This window comes from Carlito syrichta, unplaced genomic scaffold (assembly GCF_000164805.1).
Source record: "Carlito syrichta isolate Samal-C Ts95f unplaced genomic scaffold, Tarsius_syrichta-2.0.1 Scaffold304348, whole genome shotgun sequence".
NCBI classification, from domain to species: domain Eukaryota; kingdom Metazoa; phylum Chordata; class Mammalia; order Primates; family Tarsiidae; genus Carlito; species Carlito syrichta.
Window position 1 is genome coordinate 48,351 of NW_007248444.1, and position 20,616 is coordinate 68,966.

Sequence of the window (20,616 nt, forward strand, 5' to 3'; positions counted from 1 at the left end):
TGTTACATCATTCAGCCTCCTTGGTTGGCTCTCAAGTTCACATCCTTCAATCAGTTTTGTTCACCAATTCTTTGCATTTTTGAAATCACAGATTTCATCTTCAACCCTGGCATATAGCTTCCATGTAACATACGTTTAAGCTTTTATATAAGAATCAAACTAACTGAACAAATATCAAAATACTTTTCTGCTCCTTAAAACAGTGCCATTATCAAATCATCCTAGAAGGCACACTTAACATTCTCAAAGTAGGGGGAAACTGCCAAAAACATTAACCACAATCTTCAAAATTCTATTCTATTGTGTACTTGGAGCCAGTCACTTTTCCATTTTTCCATTCCAGTTTCAGACATATTAATGAAAAATAGTGCCTTCCCTCACATCTACTATGATACAGAATTAAGCAACGAACGATACAAATATCTAGTGAAAGTAAACACATAATATCAATAAAGAAAAAAATGCTTTTAAGATTTTGAAAAGAATCTATTCAAGAATCGTAATCCCACCTAGGACAGAGAAGCAGTGCCAAGGTTGAATGTCTTAACTACCTTTATTGATCTCATCTGTGTTTACCCACATACATCATCTCATTGAAATTCATGTTTCAAATTTCTTGGCTTTTTCCCCAGTAAGTTCCAGATGGGTAAAAGTATTTTTACATACACATTTGAGTTTTTGCATTACATACTTTAAATCTATAAATTTGAAATATGTTTTGCACAAGTCTATGGCTTTGCTACTTTTCAAGACAAAATTCATATATTAGAACAGACTATTCAAAACAAAAATAAACAGTTGTCAAGAATGTGGTTTACAATATAGATCTTGCAGATAATACAGACTATATTATGATTTGCCTGTTTTAAAACAGAAAGTAGTGCATTATACTGAATTCTGGTGTAAGGTGCAAAGGAAAGCTTATTCACAATTCTCCCTTATAAGATAAACACCAAATTATTTCTCCCATATATTACAACCATATGTTTTGACCAAATTCTGGTTTAAAAATCACAAACTGACAACATATAAATACAAAATGCTAGGAAAATTTTAACATATAAGGGGGGAAAACATGTCTTATGCACTATAATGATTTTTACAATTTAGCATAAAGGCAAATGTGGTTGTAAAAAAAATTCAGTCCATACACAATTATAGAAAAAAATTTAGTCAAGCCACCTAAAATAACACATTTAAATTTCACATATTCATTTACTATTATGTCCAAAAATTTCCATGTAACGTAGAAGTCTCCACATATCAATTAGAATAATGTCAACAAGGACCTGCAAACTACAAAGTATTAGCAAGTAAAATTAAATCATGCATTTCTCTGTGATAGAATGAAACAGTTAAAAGGCAACGACTATGAACTAACTTTCTTTAAAACAGCTTAAGTTTATCAGTCTAGAGCAATATACATATTTTCCCAGCTGGGCATGCAGATGTATTGTATGGTAAAAATAATTCAGTTATTTTAAAAGGCAGAAAAGATCCAAAAATAACCAGAATTCAGGCTCAGAGAGACACTGAAGCCCAGCAACTCCCAAGAGGTTAAAATTAGTAAGAAAATCTGGATACTTAATCCTACACCAACATTCTGAATTTAGATATATTGTTAACAATTTACACTACTCTTATCTTTGGGTAAAAAAAAGTTTTAAAAAGAACCAATATTTTGGAATAAGCAATGTAACTAAGACCATTCTGCCATGTGACTACTAGAAAAGCTGCTTTTCTTCTAGCCTTCTGAACATTAAGACGGAAAGCACTGGACACATGGCCTGAAGAAGATTGACTTCCTATGACACTGTGAGTTACACTGTTCTCCTGCAATGGAGCTACTAAAATCCATGTATTTGTCTGTAAGAAAAATTACAAAACTAACAAATCTCTTTTTTTTTCAGAACTATAAAAGATAAAATCTATGAATCAGTACTCTAATGTGATTACAGAAAAATAGCAAACAGAAGCCAAAAAGCACAGGCTGTCTATGATATAGTCCCCAGTCTATTTCTTGCAGTCCTAATACTTTTTACCTGTTCTGAGAATTGAGTGTGTCAACACCTTGGAAAACCATTATGGTCTTTAAAGTTGGGTAAATGACCATCCCTATGGTTAGGGTAAAGGTAATACACCTTATTAATTTCACACACACAAAAAAAACTTGTTTCATTTTTTCAGGATATTCTTTTAGGGATCAACAGTGGTTCTTTTAAAGGATACTAAAGGTATCAGAAAAACACCTCCTTAGAATTCTTTTGGAATTCAAGAAAGATATCTGGCAGCTGACCTTTTATTCCTCCTCCCCCATGAAAAATTCTCCTTTTAAAAATTATAATTGACAACTCGCATAAGATTGAATTAATTTACTTAAAATAAGGGCAGCCTCTCAATAATGTTTCCCTCTCTAGAAAACTAAAAAGTTAAGTGAAACTCAGTATCAGTAATGAAGAGGTTAATATAAAAATTCATACCTGGACACTGGTGTGTCACACTCAGAGAGGATTTTAAACATTTGCAAACTTGTGCTTTGTTTCACATTTTATAACAAGTTAGTTTCAACTTCAGTTTTCATTTTGAATGCGCAACATGTGTATCTTGTGTGAGGAATAGTTGTCAAACAGTCTCTGCTATGCACACTTCAGTGTTTCATCAGAGCTGAAAAAGAAACATCCTTCTCTTAAGATTCTCACCACTTTGGGAAAACATTATTCTGTGCAGTGTAGGTCTTGTTGGATTATGTAAAGAAATCATACCACTGAATCCACATTTTAGAGGACAATCAAGAACCAGAAAAAGAAAACTACGACGTGGACAAGCACAGCAAGCCCCTTCTCTGTGACGTCTTTTAGGAGACCCCCTCAAAAGCAGACAGGCGGCACACACTTCAGACCCTGCCATCCGCTCTTCCTCATTTCCCGTTAACAGGAGACTTATTTTTCTCTGTAATAAAGTAAATAGTACTTCAGGGGGTCTGGCAGAGGCAGGCTCAGGACCTTCTGGCGCAGGAAGTTCACTGGGGGGTCTGGCTTTGTTTCAGGTGGGGTCTTCTCTTCTTCTTCCCGCCGCTCCTCTTCCAAGTCTTCACAGCTGTTGTCATCGGAAGGGTTGGAAATCCGACTGGCAAAGACCTCTTTGTCCAAAAAGACAATCGTTTCCATTCGACGGCGGCGAACTCTCCTTCGTTTAAACCTGGGGGTGTTCTTTAGTCCGTTTCCGTTTTTGCTCACTGCTTCCTGATGAATGATCTTTTTAATGGTGCCCCGGATGGCAATGCGAGCCAAGTCCTGGAGGCTGCGAACTGCCACTGGTGCTGGAGTGCAAGGAATGAGACATAGTCAGACTTGTCTGACTGACAACACCACAAAGCCCAAACATCTAAGAATCCTAGCATCAGCTGAATTCAGTGGCAAATTTACAAATATGTTACAAGAATATGAGAGCATTCCAAGCAGATGTCAATTAGTGCTCTAATTTGCATTCATATGGTACTTTTCAAAAGACATTTTCAAATGCACTAATTCTTAACGTTGAAAAGTAAGCAATATAGCTTGGCTAATTACTCAGTGGCAGAATTAAAACCTGGGTTACAGTTTGGTTCTTTGACAGCCTAGTTTCATTACTCTATGGTATTCATTCATGTATTAATACTCACCTAGTAGTAACAGTGAGTACATCTCCAATGTTTTTATCTATTGTAATATTTTCATAGTTATTTACAAATTGAATATATTTCTTTTCTTTTCTTTTCAAGACAGTCTCTCATTCTGTCACTCAGGCTGAAGTGCAGTGGTATGACCATCGCTCACTGCAGCCTCGACTTACTAGGCTCCTGCAGGTGTCCTCCTACCTCAGCCTCCTGAGTAGCTAGGACTAGAAATGCATACTGCTACACCCAGCTAACATTTTCTGTTTTGTAGACATGGGGTCTCACTATGTTGCCAAGGCTCGTCTCAAACTCCTGGCCTCAAGTGATCCTCCTGCCTCAGCTTCCCTGTTCCTTTTTTTTTTTTTAGCTAAAGTAGAGAAATGCAAATCCAAACATTTTTAAGAAAAATAAAAAACTCCAGAGCACACCAAGGATAAAAACATTTGGCAATTAAATTAAATCTCACAATTTAATGGAGGCAATACACACATAGCTTTTAAACTGAAAACCAGGATCACTGTTTCCCACCAGTACCCAACTTCCACAAAGAACAACGGTCTGCATGATAGGAAAGGGCTCCAGTGTTGGCCACCATGTCTATTACCAAAGCCAGAGAAGCCTTCACAGAATCCCACCATCTCCACTGTCTGAGACAGCCCAGGCTCCTGGCCATGATTGAGGACCTTCTCCCTCCAGGACTGACACCAGCCTCTCTCTCCAGCTTTGGAGACAAGGGGTCCCTTCTCCCTTCCCCAGGGTGGGACCCCGCAGTTCCTTCTTCAATCCTGCCCCTCCCCTGAGCACCACAATCATGTCTCTTGTCCCATCTAGAACCTGGCTTCCTGAAGTGCCACCATCTTTCCTTCCCTCATCACTTCACTTCCAGAAAGATTATTTCCAGAGCCACTAGAATCTGGCTGTTGCCCCCAAGATGCCAAAACAACTTCTTCCTAGGCTGTCAGACTCATACCTGCCAGCTCTGACCACTCCAGCTCTACAAGGTGCCTGCTTGGGAGAACTCAGCTCCCTGTTCTCCTAGCCCAGGGCACAGCAGCCACTTCTCACTTCTGCTGTTCATCTCTCTTGCAGGCCTCTTCCACCAACCTAATGGTGCTCCCTAAGACTCCAGTTTTTATCATTTCCCTCTCTCAGTATGCCTGCGGATCCTTGGTTTTACACCCATTCTGTGGCTTTAAATAACAGGGCCAGCCAACTTTCCTAAGGTCCCAATCCAGTCCTGACCAGAGTCCTGGAGCCTCCCACAGACCCACTTCTATGACAGACAATGGACAACTCAGACTCATATGTCCTTCCTCAGAAAAGCCACGATGTGTCCCCAAATTCCTTCCACCATAGAGGCTAAGATCTTTGTTTCAACCTTTAACTCTTGCCTGGAAAATTCCAACAACTTCCTAACTGGTTCCGCCTCCATTTGATTTGAGAGCTCACCCATCCACCCCACAATGCACACATTCACACTCATAGGATTTTCTACTCTATCATCTTCATTAACACAACTTTACAAGTCTAGGAAACTCTGGAGCAGCAAGATAAAAGTCGCAAATAACCTGACTGTTCACTTCAGGGACTCTAAATGGCATCACATTCGTGTTTTCATCCATCCCTCTCTTTGAAGCCCTTGTCTCAAAACAGGCATCTTGAAGTGCCCACCATATCACCATAATTCTTCTCCAGGCTGATCAAGCCCTCACAGGAAAGACTCATTTTCACACAGATTCTCAAAAAGTCTCATAAATACCCTAATGGTGCCCTCGCCTTCCCAGGCTCTGCAGCTGGTGCCCTACCTTACCAAGAGCAGCATTTGTATGAAGAGGTTATTCTGGTGAGACTTCCAGGGAACATGTGTTTGACAAATTCACCCTCCACCTGACCACCAGGGTTATCCAGGACACAGAGGTGCTGCATCTTTTATTTAAAACATCTGATAGTTTTCCACAGCCTACAGGGCAAACACCATTCTAACCTACATACCAGTCTAGTTTCTGCCACACGCCCCAACTCTAACCACACAGGAGAACGTGCATTTTGAATTTTGCCTTGCCTCTGCTGACACTTTTCTCCCCTTTCTTCTCTCTTCAAGGACTGCTTTTCACCCTTGAAGACCAGGACAGACATCATTCTCTCTCAAACCTTCCCTAATTCCTCTAAGCCAATACCCCATTATTGTTCATAATCGAATTCAAGAACTGTGTCTATTTCTTAGGACCTGCACTTAGCAGAGACCAAAGCAAAGTATATAACAATTTGATAAATGACTTCTCATCAATTAAAAAAAAAAGTTCTGGAAGGTATTTGCCAAAATGCATTGTCTTTTGGTGGTGGGACTATGTATATTTTTCTCCCTTTTTTTGCATTTTCCAAAATTTATAAATGATCAGAGAGCATGCTGAATAGTTTTATTTTACATAAATTAAATTGGAATTATACATTAGGATGCATGCTGCCCTGGTGTCGGCTCCTGGTTCAGTCTACATCTCCAAACAGTAAAACGCAAAGGCTCAGCTGTGTAAGGCTCCGCAAGACAAGCCCCGTCGCATTCCAGGAGACGGTTGAAATGTGTTCTCCACCTTCATCCTCCCACATGGCAGCAGCAGGCACGAGGTGCTGGGGACAGACAGCCCATTGACTGCAGGCACACTCTGCATCATGGCTCTCTTGGAAAGACCCGTCCCAGTTGAAGAAGCAAATAGCCTTCGTCCCCCACAGGGAAAAGTTCACTCCCTTTTACATGAGTCCTCTTTCAGGCATGACCAGCAACAGTTATCTAAAAGAGGCTAAAATAACCTAAGACAAGCTAAAAATATAGTTTTTTTAAATGTTTTAAATTGATTGTAGAATTTTAAAGTTTCTGCAGGACAGGAGGATGCTCTTTAATATCAAGAGGTTCCTTTGTAAAGTTTGCTCTCTTTCAAATTCCAATGAGGCTAAAAAGGTTTTAAAAAGTAAAGATCAGTGTACTTACGTAGCTGAACAAGTCTTGATTTTCCTGACTCTGAATGGCAGGGCTGGATCAAAGGAGCAAAAGAAACAGCCAGAATTTTTTTGGTTTCCCAAGCTGAAGGACCTGTGCGTGTTATCTTAGTCAACTATCCCAAAGACAAAATGAGAATATTCAAAGGTTTAGTTACTGAGTAGCATATTTATTTATTCATTCATTTAAGTCAGGGTCTCACTCTGTCATCCAGGCCCGAAAGCAGTGGCATGATCACGGCGATCACTACTCATGGCAGCCTTGACCCCCTGGATTTAGGCAATCCCTCCACCTCAGCAACCTGAGTATCTGGGACTAGATGCAAACACCACCACGCCTGGCTAATTTTTTGACTTTTTTGTAGAGATGTGGTCTCACTATATTACCCAGGTTGGTCCCCAACTCCTGGGCTCAAGCAATCCGCCCACCTTGAACTCCCAAAGTGCTGGGATTACAGGAGTGAGCCACCTTACCCTGCCTGAATAGCTTATATTTAAATATAATCATTCCAATACATAACAGAAAAATACACAGATAAACTAAAATGAACTATCCTGTCATATGAAACTGAATCTGATAAGCCACGAAGCACATCTAACTCATGAATACTCTTGCAAAAATGATTAGCCTGAACATATTCAAGTTCTAGACCTAACTTCTGTTTACAGGAGATACATGGTAGAGAAAGTAGTTAAACAATAGCAAAAGGAAGCAAGTAGATAAGGAATGTGGGAATTCTTATAAGACAACACTCTCGGACTATTGGGTTCTCCAAAAAAATCAAAGTCGAGAAGGAATAGTTGGTGGGAAGCAGTTCTAAAGTAAAATAATTGAAGACACAACAATCAACTGCAATGCTCCAACCTATACTGAACCCATAACTATAAAAAGACATTTTGCAACAACCGAGGACTCCTGATGGGCACTGAGTAACAGATACTGTTTCAGAATCACTGTTGACTTTCTTAAATGCAAACCTGTCATCCTGGATACCTAGGTAATTATCCTCATTCTTAGGAAACAAATACTGAAGTGTTTATATGAGCTTCACCCTGACATCACCCCCAAGAAAGCACTGGAATTGGAGGTTTAACACACCACAGAATAGGTCATCAAAACATTTTTCTTTGAATTAATGTATTAGGAACACCAGAGAACCCAATTACACAACACGGCCCTCTGTGTGTTCAGTGTGGCTGGGCCAGTCTCCAGATGGCCTAAACAGGTCACAGCACTATTTTTGGTCCGCTCTGTCATGCTACACTTAAGTGCTAGTCTTTTCTAAAAATACCTAAGCCAGTAAATCCTCTAAAAACCAAGATTCTATGTCTTGACTCTTAAAACTAAAAGGATTAAGTAGCCATGAACTAAGTAAACATCAACAAATTAATCATATTTTTGTATACCAGCAAAAACATTTTTTCAAAAACATTCTTAAAAGAATTTCTAGTTGCAATGAGGATCAAATATTTCAATATAGTTAATAAATGATGTATGAAACTTTTTAAAGAAAATCATAAACCCCTATTTCATATACTAGATTAAATATTGTAAAAATATCCATAATCCTCAAATTAATCCAGATATAACATTGTTCCAATCCAAAATCCAATATTATTTTGCATTACAACAAGCATTTCTAGTATCATTTGTAAAAGACATTTAAAACAATCTTCTATTGGACATGATGGCTATTGCCTGCAACCCTAGCACTTTGGCAGGCCAAGGTTGGAGGATTGCCGGAAGCTAGGAGTTTGAGACCAGCCTGGGCAACAGAGCAAGACCTTGTCTCTAAAGATAATTTAAAAAATTAGCCAGACATAGTGGCATGTGCCTATAGTCCCAGCTACTTGGGAGGCTGAGAAGTGAGAAGATTGCTTGAGCCCAGGACTTCCAGGCTGCAGTGAGCTATGACTGCACCACCATACTCCAGCTTGGGTGACAGAACAAGACCTACATCTAGAAAAAAATTCTGAGGAGGAAGAGAAAAGAAGGTGTGTCAGCCATGCCTTTACATGCAACAATAGGAATCACACAGGCAGCAGGTAGCAAGAGCACCAACCAGCTCCTTGCTCATGCTGCTGACAATATTGCCTTTGAAAGGACAACTGGCAAGAGTTTTAAAATGCAGTCTTAATTTGCATTTCTTTGATGAGCAGTGAGGCTGAGCATTTTTTCACATATCTGTTGGCTGTGCTTATGTCTTCTGTTAAGAAGTGTCTATTCATGTCTTTTGCCCACTTGTTAATGCAGCTGTTTGATTTTTTATTTTCAGCACATTTGAGTTCCTTATAGATCCTGGATGTTAGGCCTTTGTCAAATACGCAGTTGGCAAATGTTTTTTTCAGTTCTGTTAGCTGTCTCCCCACTCTCTTGATGGTTTCTTTTGCTTTGCAGAAGCATTTCAGTTTGATGAGATCCCACCTGTCTCTTATCTCTTATGACAGGATAGTCATCATCAATAACTCAAAAAACAACAGATGCTGGAAAGGATGTGGGGAAAGGGAGCACTTCTACACTGTTAGTGGGAGTATCTTCTACACTGTTCGTGGGAGTATAAACTAGTACCACCTCTGTGGAAAACAGTGTGGCAATTCCTAAAAAATCTAAAAATCCACCCTCCATATGACCCAACAATCCCCCTTCTGGGAATATACCCAGAGGAATTCATTCTATAAAAAAGATACCTGCACACACATTTATTGCAGCATTATTCATAATAGCAAAAACATGGAACTAACCGTGCTGCCCACTGAAAGTGGAATGGATAAAAAGAATGTGGTATATATACATGATGGAATATTATGCAGCCATTAAAAAGGACAAAATTATGGACCTCACAGCAGCTTGGATAGGTTTAAAGTCTATAATACTCAATGATCTATCACAGAAACAAAGAACTGAGTATCACATACTTTCACTCATAAGCAGACCCTGAAAATTTATCATAATACTATAAGAAAGGGATTGACAATAGTGGAAAACTGCCAGGGAAGGGGGACACACAACATCATTAAGGGTACCTGATCTCAAACCAGGTGTAGTAGAACCAAAGGGAAGTACAAACTTTACCTGTACAATGACCACTTGTATATCTAATCCCGAATTGTACCCCACATCTTTAAAATCAAATAAAATTTTTTTAAAAATAAAATAAAATACAGAGTCTTTGACCAAGCACTTCTGCTTTTGAGACTGTACCTGGAGATACAATTCTATATATATATGTATATAACTAAAAATTCTGAGTTCCTATTTAGACTTTGGAAACTTGTGAATATTTCACAAAGTTATAAAACAAAATAAACCTAAAATGGCAATCCCTAAAAAGTCAAAGAAAACAAACGAGCTGATTGGGTGTCAGGTTGGTGGCAAAGCCTTATAAAGAAGCATTATTTTAAGTGATTTTAAAACACAGTGATTTAATTATACATCCCAGTTGGAATATAAGGAGGAAAAAAATGACCAAAAAACAAGAAAAAAAATTCACCAGAAAAACATATGAAACATTACTAGAGATATGTAATCTGCAAACTTATAGACTGTAAGACACTCTATAAGACAAATCAGATGTCTTCAACAAAGTGAAAGGAAAAAGTGAAAGGAAGGAAAGGAAGGAGAACCTACAGATTAAAAACACTCAAGAACTAGATCAACCAAATGCAATATATTAACCTTAAATGGGAACCTCAAATCAAACAAATTTTTGAGACAATAAGGAAAATCCGAACACAAATTGGATATCTGAAGATATTCACAAATTACTATTAATTTTTATAGGGTGGCAGTGGTTTCATAAGGATGTTTTTTAAAAAGTGCCCCTATCTTTTATAGATACATAATGAAACATATATGGATGAAATTTTTAAAAATTAGGAATATTCACTAAAGTCTTTACATAACAGTAAGTACCAGTGAAATACTATCTACAGCCTAATGCCTGATGAAAAAAGCTAGTTAATAAACTTAGTTAACAATTCAACAAGCTACTATGTACACACAGAAATGATGAGCAGGACATTAAATGACTTAAAATTATATTCATGAACTCTTTTAAGTAAGACAATATAAGCTATACACCAGTATGTAAAAGAACCTTTTGAAAAAGCATCACACACTAACTGCTATTAGGGTACAAATTATCTATCTATCTAGAATCGGGGTCTCACACTGTTGCGCAGGCTGGAGTGCAGTGGTATGATCGTGGTTCACCACAGCCTCAACCTCCTGGGCTCTGGCGATCCTTCTGCTTCAGCCTCCCCAGTAGGGGGGACTACAGGCACATGCCACCAAGTCCAGTTAATTTGTTTTTATTTTTGGTAGAACCAGGGTCTCGCTATGTTGCCTAAGCTGGTTTCAAATGCCTGGGCTCAAGCAATCCTCCTGCCTTGGCCTCCCAAAGTGCTAGGATTACAAGTGTGAGCCACTGTGCCTAGCCATAAGTTTTTCTTAATGCTCATAACTTGTAGATTTTCTAAAATGAGTATTATTTTTTGAATACTACAAAGGCTAATATTTAAAAATTGACAAATCTCCTAATTTTTATCATTTGTGTTCTTCTTAGTTATTTGTGACTGAGAGATAGTCTTCCTGGTGACCAATTCATCTCTGATAATATCCTCATTGATTATAACCTGTTTTTCCCAGTGAAACACAGTATCTAAAACAAAGACAAACATAAATGACCAAATGGTAAATATGAACAAGATTCCCACAAAGGGGACTCCTATAAAATACTCACCATCAAGGTTTTTAACAATTACACTAATAATTAAAATAGAATTACTCTAATAATTTAATACACAGTAACTCTAATAAGAACAATTATAATAGAATAACAGAGTTAAAATCAGAATAGCTGGGAGGCAGACTGGGAAAAGAGGAGGAAGAAGACAGGAGAAAGGAAAGGGAAGGGGAGAGGGAAAAGGAAGAGGGAAAGAAAAAGTGGAGGAAAGACAGAGAAAAGGGAAATGGAGGAAAGGGACTCAAGTGAGGCTCTGTGGTACCTACCTGAGTCAGGTTCTGGCCCCACCTAGGGTATCTTATGACCTGGCAAGGTCCCTCACCTGTCTCTGCCTCTGTTTCCTAATTTGTGAAACGGAGGAAGTTGTTAAAAGGTTAAGTATATGTATACTGCCTGAAACAGATCTTGGCAAATATTGCACAAGAATGTCAGTTATAGCTGGGCATGGTGGCTCACACCTGTAATCCTGGCACTTTGAGAGGACTGAGGCAGGAGGCTCACTGGAGCCCAGGAGTTCGAAACCAGCCTGGATGATATAGTGAGACCTCATCTCTACAAAAAAAAAAAAAAATAGCCGGGTGTGGTGGCATGCGCCTGCAGTCTCAGCTACTTGAGACGCTAGGAGGGAGATGGGAGGATCACTTAAGCCAAGGAGGTCAAGGTTGCAGTGAGCTGGCATCACACGCACTCCAGCCTGGGTGACAGTGAGACCCTGTCTCAAAAAAGAAAAAAGAAAAAAAAAGTCAGTTATGAAAGGAATCTGACCTTCTCCTCTAGCGGCATGACAAGGATCCCTCCTACTTTGAGGAGATTCTTCATGTACTCTTCATGTTCTTTCTGTACACCAGCCCCACAGTACACACGATCATACTGAGAACAGTCTGGAGAAATCTCCAGGCAATTGCCAGTGACAAAAGAAGGCTCACAGAAGTCAAACCTGGAAGTAAAAAAAAAATGTTTTCTGTAGTGAAAGGTAGCATATTGCAACAAGTCAATACAGCAAATCTACGCTAACCACAGGCTATATTCATTATACAACGCCACAGCAATGTAATATGGTTTACAGAACCAAGAGCTAGAAGCCATACTTCCAAAAAGAATTACACTATATAAACAGAACCCTAAAATGACAAACAAAATAGCATGAAAGTGAGTACCAAAAGTATGATCCAAATGTAATACATCTCCAATTATCATCGTCTTTGTAGTTTCCATCATCTTATTCAAGATGTACTTCACAGTGATGAAGGAAAATGTTTGCTTTTTCTAAAAATATTCATCTTTAAAATAAAAACCTTAATGCCGCATTTAAAAATGGCAAGAGCTAATTATATATATTGTTTGGAGATAAATGCCACAATTTTATTTTAGAAACAATTAGGTGATAAAAAGTTGTCTTTAACAGAAATATGAAAATTGAGGGAAATGAATGTTTTGTTTTCTTCTCTTATTATATTGGTGAGAAATTATCTTTATGTAGGTATGATAGTTACAAAAACCTAAAGCCCTTAAAAACACAGAATACAGCCAGGCTCGGTGGCTCAGCCTGTAATCCCGCGCCTTTGGGAGGCTGAGGTGAGTGGATTGCCTGAGCCCGCGGGTTCGAGACCCGCCTGGGCAGCAAGACCTCATCTCTACAATAAATCAAAAAATCAGCCGGGCGTGGTAGCGCATGCCTGTAATTCCGGCTACTTGGAAGGCTGAGGCGGAAGGATCACCGGAGCCCAGCAGGTCGAGGCTGCGGTGGCCGGGAGCGGCCACTGCACTCCAGTCTGGGCGACAGAGTGAGACTCCAACTCAAAAAAAAAAAAAAACAACACAGAATATTAAAAGAATATTAGAACAGACACATAGGAGCATACTACCACAGTTAAACATGTTTTGCTGGCATATGAACACGAATAAACTAATTTCTTTCTACATGATCAAAAGTGTGTCACATTATAATTCACACCCTCCAACCCAATGAATAGCATCTGATCATACTTGTCAAAGCTGTCGCTTGTTCTGATGAAGAAGTCCAGCTTCTGCTTTGCATACTCTATCACATCTGAATGAAGTTCCACCCCATGGTTTACACCAAAAGGACCTAAAAGGTTCGAGAACAAGAAAACTTGTAGAACTAGGGCAAGAACTCTGGCTCATTTGTTTACTTCTATTTTGTCAATTACAACACACCTTATTCAGCCTGTATAATTACAGAAATTCATAAAGTTTTGAATTCCCATCATAGTATCACATTATTCCTGCTCACCACATCATACATACTTGTTTTGATACCTGGGTTTCTCTGCTCTCAAACTTTTAAAAAATCACTTGAAACTGGAAAGAGTTCAGGTCTTATTAATAAATTACGGAAGGAACATGTATTTGAAAGTGAAGCTGACATAGTCCTCGCCTGTTTGTCCAGAAGCAGCACTTAAGTGACTCTTTTTCCCTGAAAGGTCCCCCAAAATACTCAGATTTGGGCATTTTAATGATCCTCACAAAACACATAGGTTTTCATCATCATGAAAATAAAGTTATGATTCCAAATCACAATGAAACATTTTTATATTAAATGAAATGTATCAGTAATTTGAAATCAAACTGCGAGAAATGTTACGTGTCCACTTAATGATAAATGTGTTCCCTCTGTATAAAACTGCCTCTTAAAGTTGGGTGAGCAGAGAACACACTACCTATACTCAGCTTAGATGAATCTCCGTGTTGTAGGAATCCATTTGTATGAAGGTAAAAGTCAGGAAAAACTTATCTATGCTGATAGAGGGTAAAAGAGTGGCCACCTATCTTGAAGAGGCAGGGAACATGAGAGCCTTCTGGGGTGCTGATTCTACCCTGCTTATGGAGGTGGATGCATATGTAAAAATTTACCAAGGTTCACATTTCGCCATTTACTATACTCAACTTACACCTCAGTTTTTAAAATCTGCATTTAAATTCAACAGAGCACATAGAGTAGATTTAGTAGGCATATGTACCACAGCCACAGAGCAGCACTCAACCCTATAACCCAAGCAAAATACCGGTAAATAAGCAACCTTCTGTGCATCCCACACTTGTGCATTGTGCCACGTGGGTGCAGCTGGTCCCTTCCTAGTACAACAGCCACTACCCAGGCCAAGGTTTCCCTGTATCTGCTGCTCTTTTCTCTTGTCTCTCGTGCACAGAGCTGCTGCTAGAACATTCACTGAGAGGACCTATTTTCACTATTTACCACATCAAACCCTAAATTATCCCGAATTTCAAGACCTTCTGCCAACTCACTGACTCCAGCTCCCATCACTCTGACATGGAAGCACTGTGCCAGAGTCCAAGAAAAGCTGCTTGTTTTCTTCCATTCATGTTTTGTGAACCCCTCACCCTCACTTTCAAACTGAGACATGGCACTGAAGCTGGACCTGAGAGGCCCCGGCCAGGCAGATACCGCACACATGCCACTCCCTGCCACACAGCACTCTAAGGCAGGTTCCTTGTGACCCACCACCTCTGAAGCAGCTACTATCTCCTCCCCTGGTTGACAAGAAACAAGGAAAGGACAGTCCTGAGCAAAGTGGAGAAGCGTCCACAGAACAAGGAGAGGCATATGGCTGACCCACAGGCATTTTAGACCAGGTGAAAAGTCATGGGGTCACAGTAAGAACTCTGTCACATGAAAGACTACATGAAAGACTTCAGACCTCATATTCGTAGGCATGGCAGGCAGCGAGGTTTCTCTGTGGAATCATGGGTGCAAAGAGGCATTAAGGCTGAATACTCTGGAATATCTGGGCACGGAGGTCAAGGTCCCACCAAGACATGCATCCATGAGCGCAAACCCTGAAGTAACTTCCTCAAACATATCACAGCAGCATGTTACATCCACTACTGCAGAAAACAGGGCTTTTCTCCCTTCAGACCTCTCTTATCTCAACAGCCAATGAAACTCCCAGTAAACAGGGGACTTAGAAAAGAGGAGCACACTGGAAGGCCTTTCTTTATCACTTCTACGAGTCCTCAAGCATCAGGCCACTTCAGGCTTACTTTAATTCATCTTCCCTAAGCACTTTCACCACCCCCTTTTCAATAACATTTCTAATCTGGTCAGTTGGATAACCTATTTCCCCTCAGATACAACCTTGGCTGTAGGTCCAATTTCTCAGCAACAATGGAGGAAACTACAATTCCCAAATTCAAAAAATGGAAAATAATCTGGGCACAGTGCTCTCTTCTCAAAGTATGGGGACCACAATAGTCTCAATCCAAGGCAAATTAAGGCCAAAAAAGCATTATAAAAACCTACACATTTTCTCATTTGATGGCACCAACCTACAGCCTAAAGCTAAATAACCACAGTCTCAAAACTTCACCAAAGTCCAAAGTATACAAACTTACAAAGAAAACAAAGTTCTTATTCCATAGCCACAAAAATCAATTGTTACTGTCAGGATTTTCTAAGTTTTTCAAAGTGACATTAACAACTACAAAAGAACAATGCTATGATGTACATGCCAATGCATGTTTACATGACATATAAGTCATCACAACTTGAAATCTTAATATTCAGAATTTGACACTAATTGGTTAACATTAAGCCAAAAACCTTGTGTACATTCTTAATGTTTCTTTCACAACCATATCCTATCCCTCTACAAATCCTGGCAGTTCCAACATCAAACAATACAGACTGGAGGCCCTCTGCACCAGCTCCACCCACTATCTCTCCCCTGGCTTGCCACAGCCACCTGGCCCTGCCTCCTCTTCAGAGCAATCTTTTACTGCACATACCAGCTCCTATCACTCCTCTGGCAGCACCACTCCTCCTCATTCAGGGCAAAAACAGACGTCTTCCCCACTGCAGTATTTTATATGGAGCAAGATTCCAGTAACAGTATTTGCTACTATTATTAGTAATATTAAAAATGGCTGGATTCCCATGTGCATCCTCACAACTTGTTTGGCAAAATGGGCTAAATGACTTCAAATGAGATAACCTGTGAAATCCCTTTCATCCCTAAAATTCATTTAAAAATAAATAATCTATAGTTATTACTCTTTTAGTATTAAAACAACAAAACAAAAACAGCTTGAAAGAAATTTAAGTCCCAAAGGACTTTAAACTTAATTATCCTCAGCTGAGACAGAGTGACAAGGAAGACTGAGTGATTAAATTAAATCAAGAAATCACAGTGAGGTTACAATTTACAAAACTCTCTTGGTCCTCCATCATCCAGAGGGCAGGTGTGCAGAACAGGTTGTGGTGGTTCAAGTGGAGGGAACAGGCAACAGAAGTCCTTCCAGAGAACTCAGGGCCCATGAGTGCATGCAGGCCATCCTCCCTCACCCCTCTCTCTGTCCACCAACCAGCGACATGTCGACATCGGGTAACTACTGGGAAGGCCATGTTCTCTATTGGAGCAGGCCATAGCAGACTATATTTTCTGTCAGAGGTGACACCTCCTGCACCGAGACAGATGAGCTTGCAGACTCTCCTTCCAGGCTTACCTAGAATGAGGCCCACCATAGAGCTGAGGTACCCGGTCCCACTGCCTAAGTTCAGAAATGAGAGTCCAGGCTGAAGATCCAGGGCTTCCATCACCTCTGAGTAGATGCACGGGGCCGAGAGGTGAATGTTTCCATGTTTCCACGCCAAATCTTTATAAGCATTTTCTTTAAATTCTTCAAGATAATAATCTGCACGATCAATAGCTCGGAAAGCCTGCTCCACCAGCTCAGTCCGGATATACTGTGCTTCCTTCAAATTATCTATCAGCTCGTCATTGTCTTCACCAGCACTCACAGCGCCACCCATGGTCAAGATTATTACACTTGGGCAATGCTATAATTAAGAATGTTAAAAAAAGAGCTGTTTACATTAAAGGTAAAAGCAGAACAATGGAAGTTCTAAACACACAATTTCAAATTCTGAATTCAGAAAATAGTAGATGGAAAACCCTTTGTCAACACCGAACTCGGCCCTGAAGATACCAAATTTAGAAGAAAAAAAATCTAGTTCAAATAGAAATTCAGGTAAACACCAACACTAAAAAATTATTTACTGTTTATTTAAAATTCAAATTTAAGTGGTATCCTATATTTTATCTGGGAACTCTATACCCCAAAATACACACAAATGACATCCAAATCAAAAAATCCATTCAATCTGGTGATTCGGATATTTTTATATTCAAATTTGAAGCAAAAAACAACATCAACAAAACTCTCTTCCCAAAGAGAACATATTGTGATCAACACCTTATTATAACAAAAACAAAATCCATTTCAAGGCTAATGTTTAATAGGAGCGGCTGCTACCAGAACTTCCCACATGCCTACTAAACTGCTTGCTGTGCAGCTTTTCCAGTTCTTTAAAAATAAAAGTACATTTCTTACCTTTTCCCAAACAGCCTTCAAGAAAAAGTATGTGTGTCCACTCTGAGCCCAACTATTAAAACATAATGTACCTTCATCTAATTCACAGAAAAATGCTCTTTCATCTGGAGAAGTCTTCCTCTTCCTAATTTTCCAATTTTATACTTACCCCATGTAACTTTTTCAAAGTAATGGCTTTACTACACATAAGAAACACTTTACAAAACATCTGATATAAATTGTTGAAGAAAAAAGACCATCACACCTCATGAAGACCGACACATTGTCTGAAGCATGACAACCTTCATAACAACCTATTATAATTTCTCTAAAGTGCATACTTGCTTTCCTCCTTACAACTATCTGGATTTCTAATGGCAGAGTGAGGCTCATAAAGAAATGCCAGGGAGAGAGATTCCAGAGACACCCATGTATACAACTGAAGACAGTGGTGGGAGAGGTTTTCCCAGTCATGAAAATAATCACATAGGTCAATCGTCAGTTTCTTACACCAGGCAAACAAATATGTGAAAGGTATGTATGGCTTGGTACAAATTCTCTTCCATTCTATCGTGGAACGGTCAATCTTCATCATCAAGATTTAGAGCTGAAAGTCAGATTTTTCAAATAACTAGGATGGTCCAATCATTAAATTCTCACACCCTGCTAAGGTTGTTTCAGACCCCTGGTTAGATAAGGTCCATGGCCAGTTAACTTAGACGGAATTAAGTCCTAATGAGGCCAAGCTTAATCTGGATAAACCACTTAGTTCTCAGGCTACACCCCTAGTCTAGCCTAGTCATCTTAAAATTTGGGTCACTGCTTTTAAGTGTAGTCATGTGTTTCGATGCTTAAGGGTCTACTTAGGAGAAGAGCTGGAAATCACATATCATACTCTGTGTTGGAGCAGGAAAGCCACCTTTTCACCCCAAAGCCTATATGTAATATTCTATCATTCTATCTCAATTCCCTCATTTTATCTTTAGATGGTACCCTCAAACTGTATATTGGATATGTTTAGTTTTCTACCTTTTATTTTCTACCTGTTATTTATGTTGACCTTTTCCTCAGTTCATAAGCTAATACCATATCAAAATTACAGGTTTTTAGTAATAAATAGTTACCACCCTTTTACAAGTACACCTGCCAGTCACAACTTTATCAAAACTTCACATCATTATAAAGCAAACTGGGGCTGAACAGTATATTTGCTCATGATCACATAGCCAGTTTGTGAGGAGCGGGGTGAATTCAAATCCAGGACTGCCTGGCTAAAGGCCTATGTTTTTTATGCCACACCAATGCAGCTTTTACAAGTTCTCAACAGGCCAAGAGCAGTGGCTCAAGCCTATAATCTCAGCACTTTGTGAGGCCAAGGTGAGGGGATTGCCGGAGCCCACAGGTTTGAGAACAGCCTGGGCAACTTGGCGAGACCTCATTTCTACAATAAATCAAAAAATTAGCCAGGCATGGTAGCGCGTGCCTGTAGTTCCGGCTACTTGGAAGGTTGAGGCGGAAGGATCGCCTAAGCCCAGCGGGTCGACAGTGGGTGGCTATGAGCATGCCACTGCACTCCAGCCTGGGAAACGGAGTGAGACTCCAACTCAACAAAAAAAAAGTTCTCAACAGAGCAACATTCTTTACCACACAACATGTTGGTAACCTTCTAACTATGGGATAATCCTACCTATTGCCATTGGCAAGATACATGTGTACATCTGTGGGGTCTGATATATATGATTAGCTTCGCCTGGTAATCTAACACTACCTCCCACTGGAAACCATCACTGCTTACAACTGACCATGGATGTGATCAGTCATGAAGTGCCCAAAAACACCAATAACCAACTCAGATACCTTTGCCAAACCAAATCTTATCACTTTCATCTGGATTTCACCAACAGTCAGTCAAATCCAATTTTTCAAAGTAATGGCAGGAAATAATTTTTAGGATGCCACATTTGATTATTCTCTGCAAGTTGTTTTTGCTGTAATTCTTAATATAATTCACCATTCTGTAGTATTAATACTAGCCACAGACCAACAGGCTAACTTCCCTGCTCTTCCAAAACCAACTGCCAGGTTACACAAGGAAGACTCGCTAGTGGCAGCAGGCATGGGAAGGTCTCGGAATTGACAACAGAGGAGGCCATGACTGTGGCTTTGTCAGCACAAACATGAGACTATGATCATGGAGGGTTGCGATTCCAGGCCATGCATGGAGGACCATGTTCCAACTTGGATGTCACTTCTTTAGGTGAATATGGACAAAGCAATAAATGTGGACGACGAACTGGGGAAAATGCCCCAAAACCACACTATCTTTGGGCAGAATGATACAAAAACATAAGCCTTCTCAACTTTAAAACCAGAACTCTTACAAGGTACACAAAGAGACTTTTTCCAAATACAGATGGTCTCCAACTTAGGGCGGTTGAGCTTAATGCCTTTTTTTTTTTAACGATGTGTTTACTGGGATGTAATTCCCAACCTAAATTGAGGTACATCTCTACTTGAAAGGCTGTCACATGCACACCTCTCATGGGCCTAGCAGAAGCCAGACCAGGGGTACATGTTGGATGGAGACAATGCCTTCTGAATACATACAAAAGCAGTCTGACTATTGGAATTGCAAATAATGAAATAAGCCCTTCCTCAAAACAACCCCCCCAACCAAGTCCCATGGGGTAAGGATGGGGCAGAGGATGAAGGCACTGGCCTCAAGAGCTGAATCCCATAACCTCCGAGTTCTCCTCTCACCTGAATGCGTGGCTCTATTTCCCCCAAGCACAGCCACAACAATTTTTAAGTTGCTTACAGGCAACTTCGCTCAGCTTCACTAATTCCTGAATGACAATCGACCAAACGCCCAGT

At 39.8% G+C, this 20,616-nt stretch overlaps 1 protein-coding gene across 3 annotated transcripts; it reads right to left on the reverse strand.

Annotated features, from left to right (window-relative positions):
- Positions 1-534: 534 nt before the first annotated feature.
- On the reverse strand, positions 535-20,616 carry PCMTD2 (protein-L-isoaspartate (D-aspartate) O-methyltransferase domain containing 2). Of its 3 annotated transcripts, none has more exons than XM_008059747.1 (6): positions 20,503-20,616; positions 16,876-17,209; positions 13,378-13,480; positions 12,157-12,328; positions 6,639-6,762; positions 535-3,319 (listed from the first exon to the last, which is right to left on the reverse strand). In XM_008059747.1, exons 2-6 carry the CDS (start codon positions 17,180-17,182, stop codon positions 2,940-2,942), a joined length of 1,086 nt encoding a protein of 361 aa, XP_008057938.1. In that variant the 5' UTR covers positions 17,183-17,209; positions 20,503-20,616; the 3' UTR covers positions 535-2,939. The 3 variants fall into 3 exon arrangements, with proteins under 3 accessions (XP_008057938.1, XP_021568894.1, XP_021568895.1); XM_021713219.1 differs by lacking the exon at positions 20,503-20,616 and adding an exon at positions 17,912-18,018 and having other exon boundaries at positions 6,639-6,681; XM_021713220.1 differs by lacking the exon at positions 20,503-20,616 and having other exon boundaries at positions 16,876-17,390.

Excerpts from the sequence above, each read along its gene's own strand:
- PCMTD2 (XM_021713219.1), bottom strand. The coding sequence starts at position 17,971 with ATGTTTTGTAAAGTGTTTCTTATGTGTAGTAAAGCCATTACTTTGAAA. Across the intron at positions 17,210-17,911 it reads CTTTGAAAAAGTTACATGGG|CATTGCCCAAGTGTAATAAT; the intron begins GTAAGTATAAAA and ends TCTTAATTATAG. Across the intron at positions 13,481-16,875 it reads TATGGTGGGCCTCATTCTAG|GTCCTTTTGGTGTAAACCAT; the intron begins GTAAGCCTGGAA and ends CGAACCTTTTAG.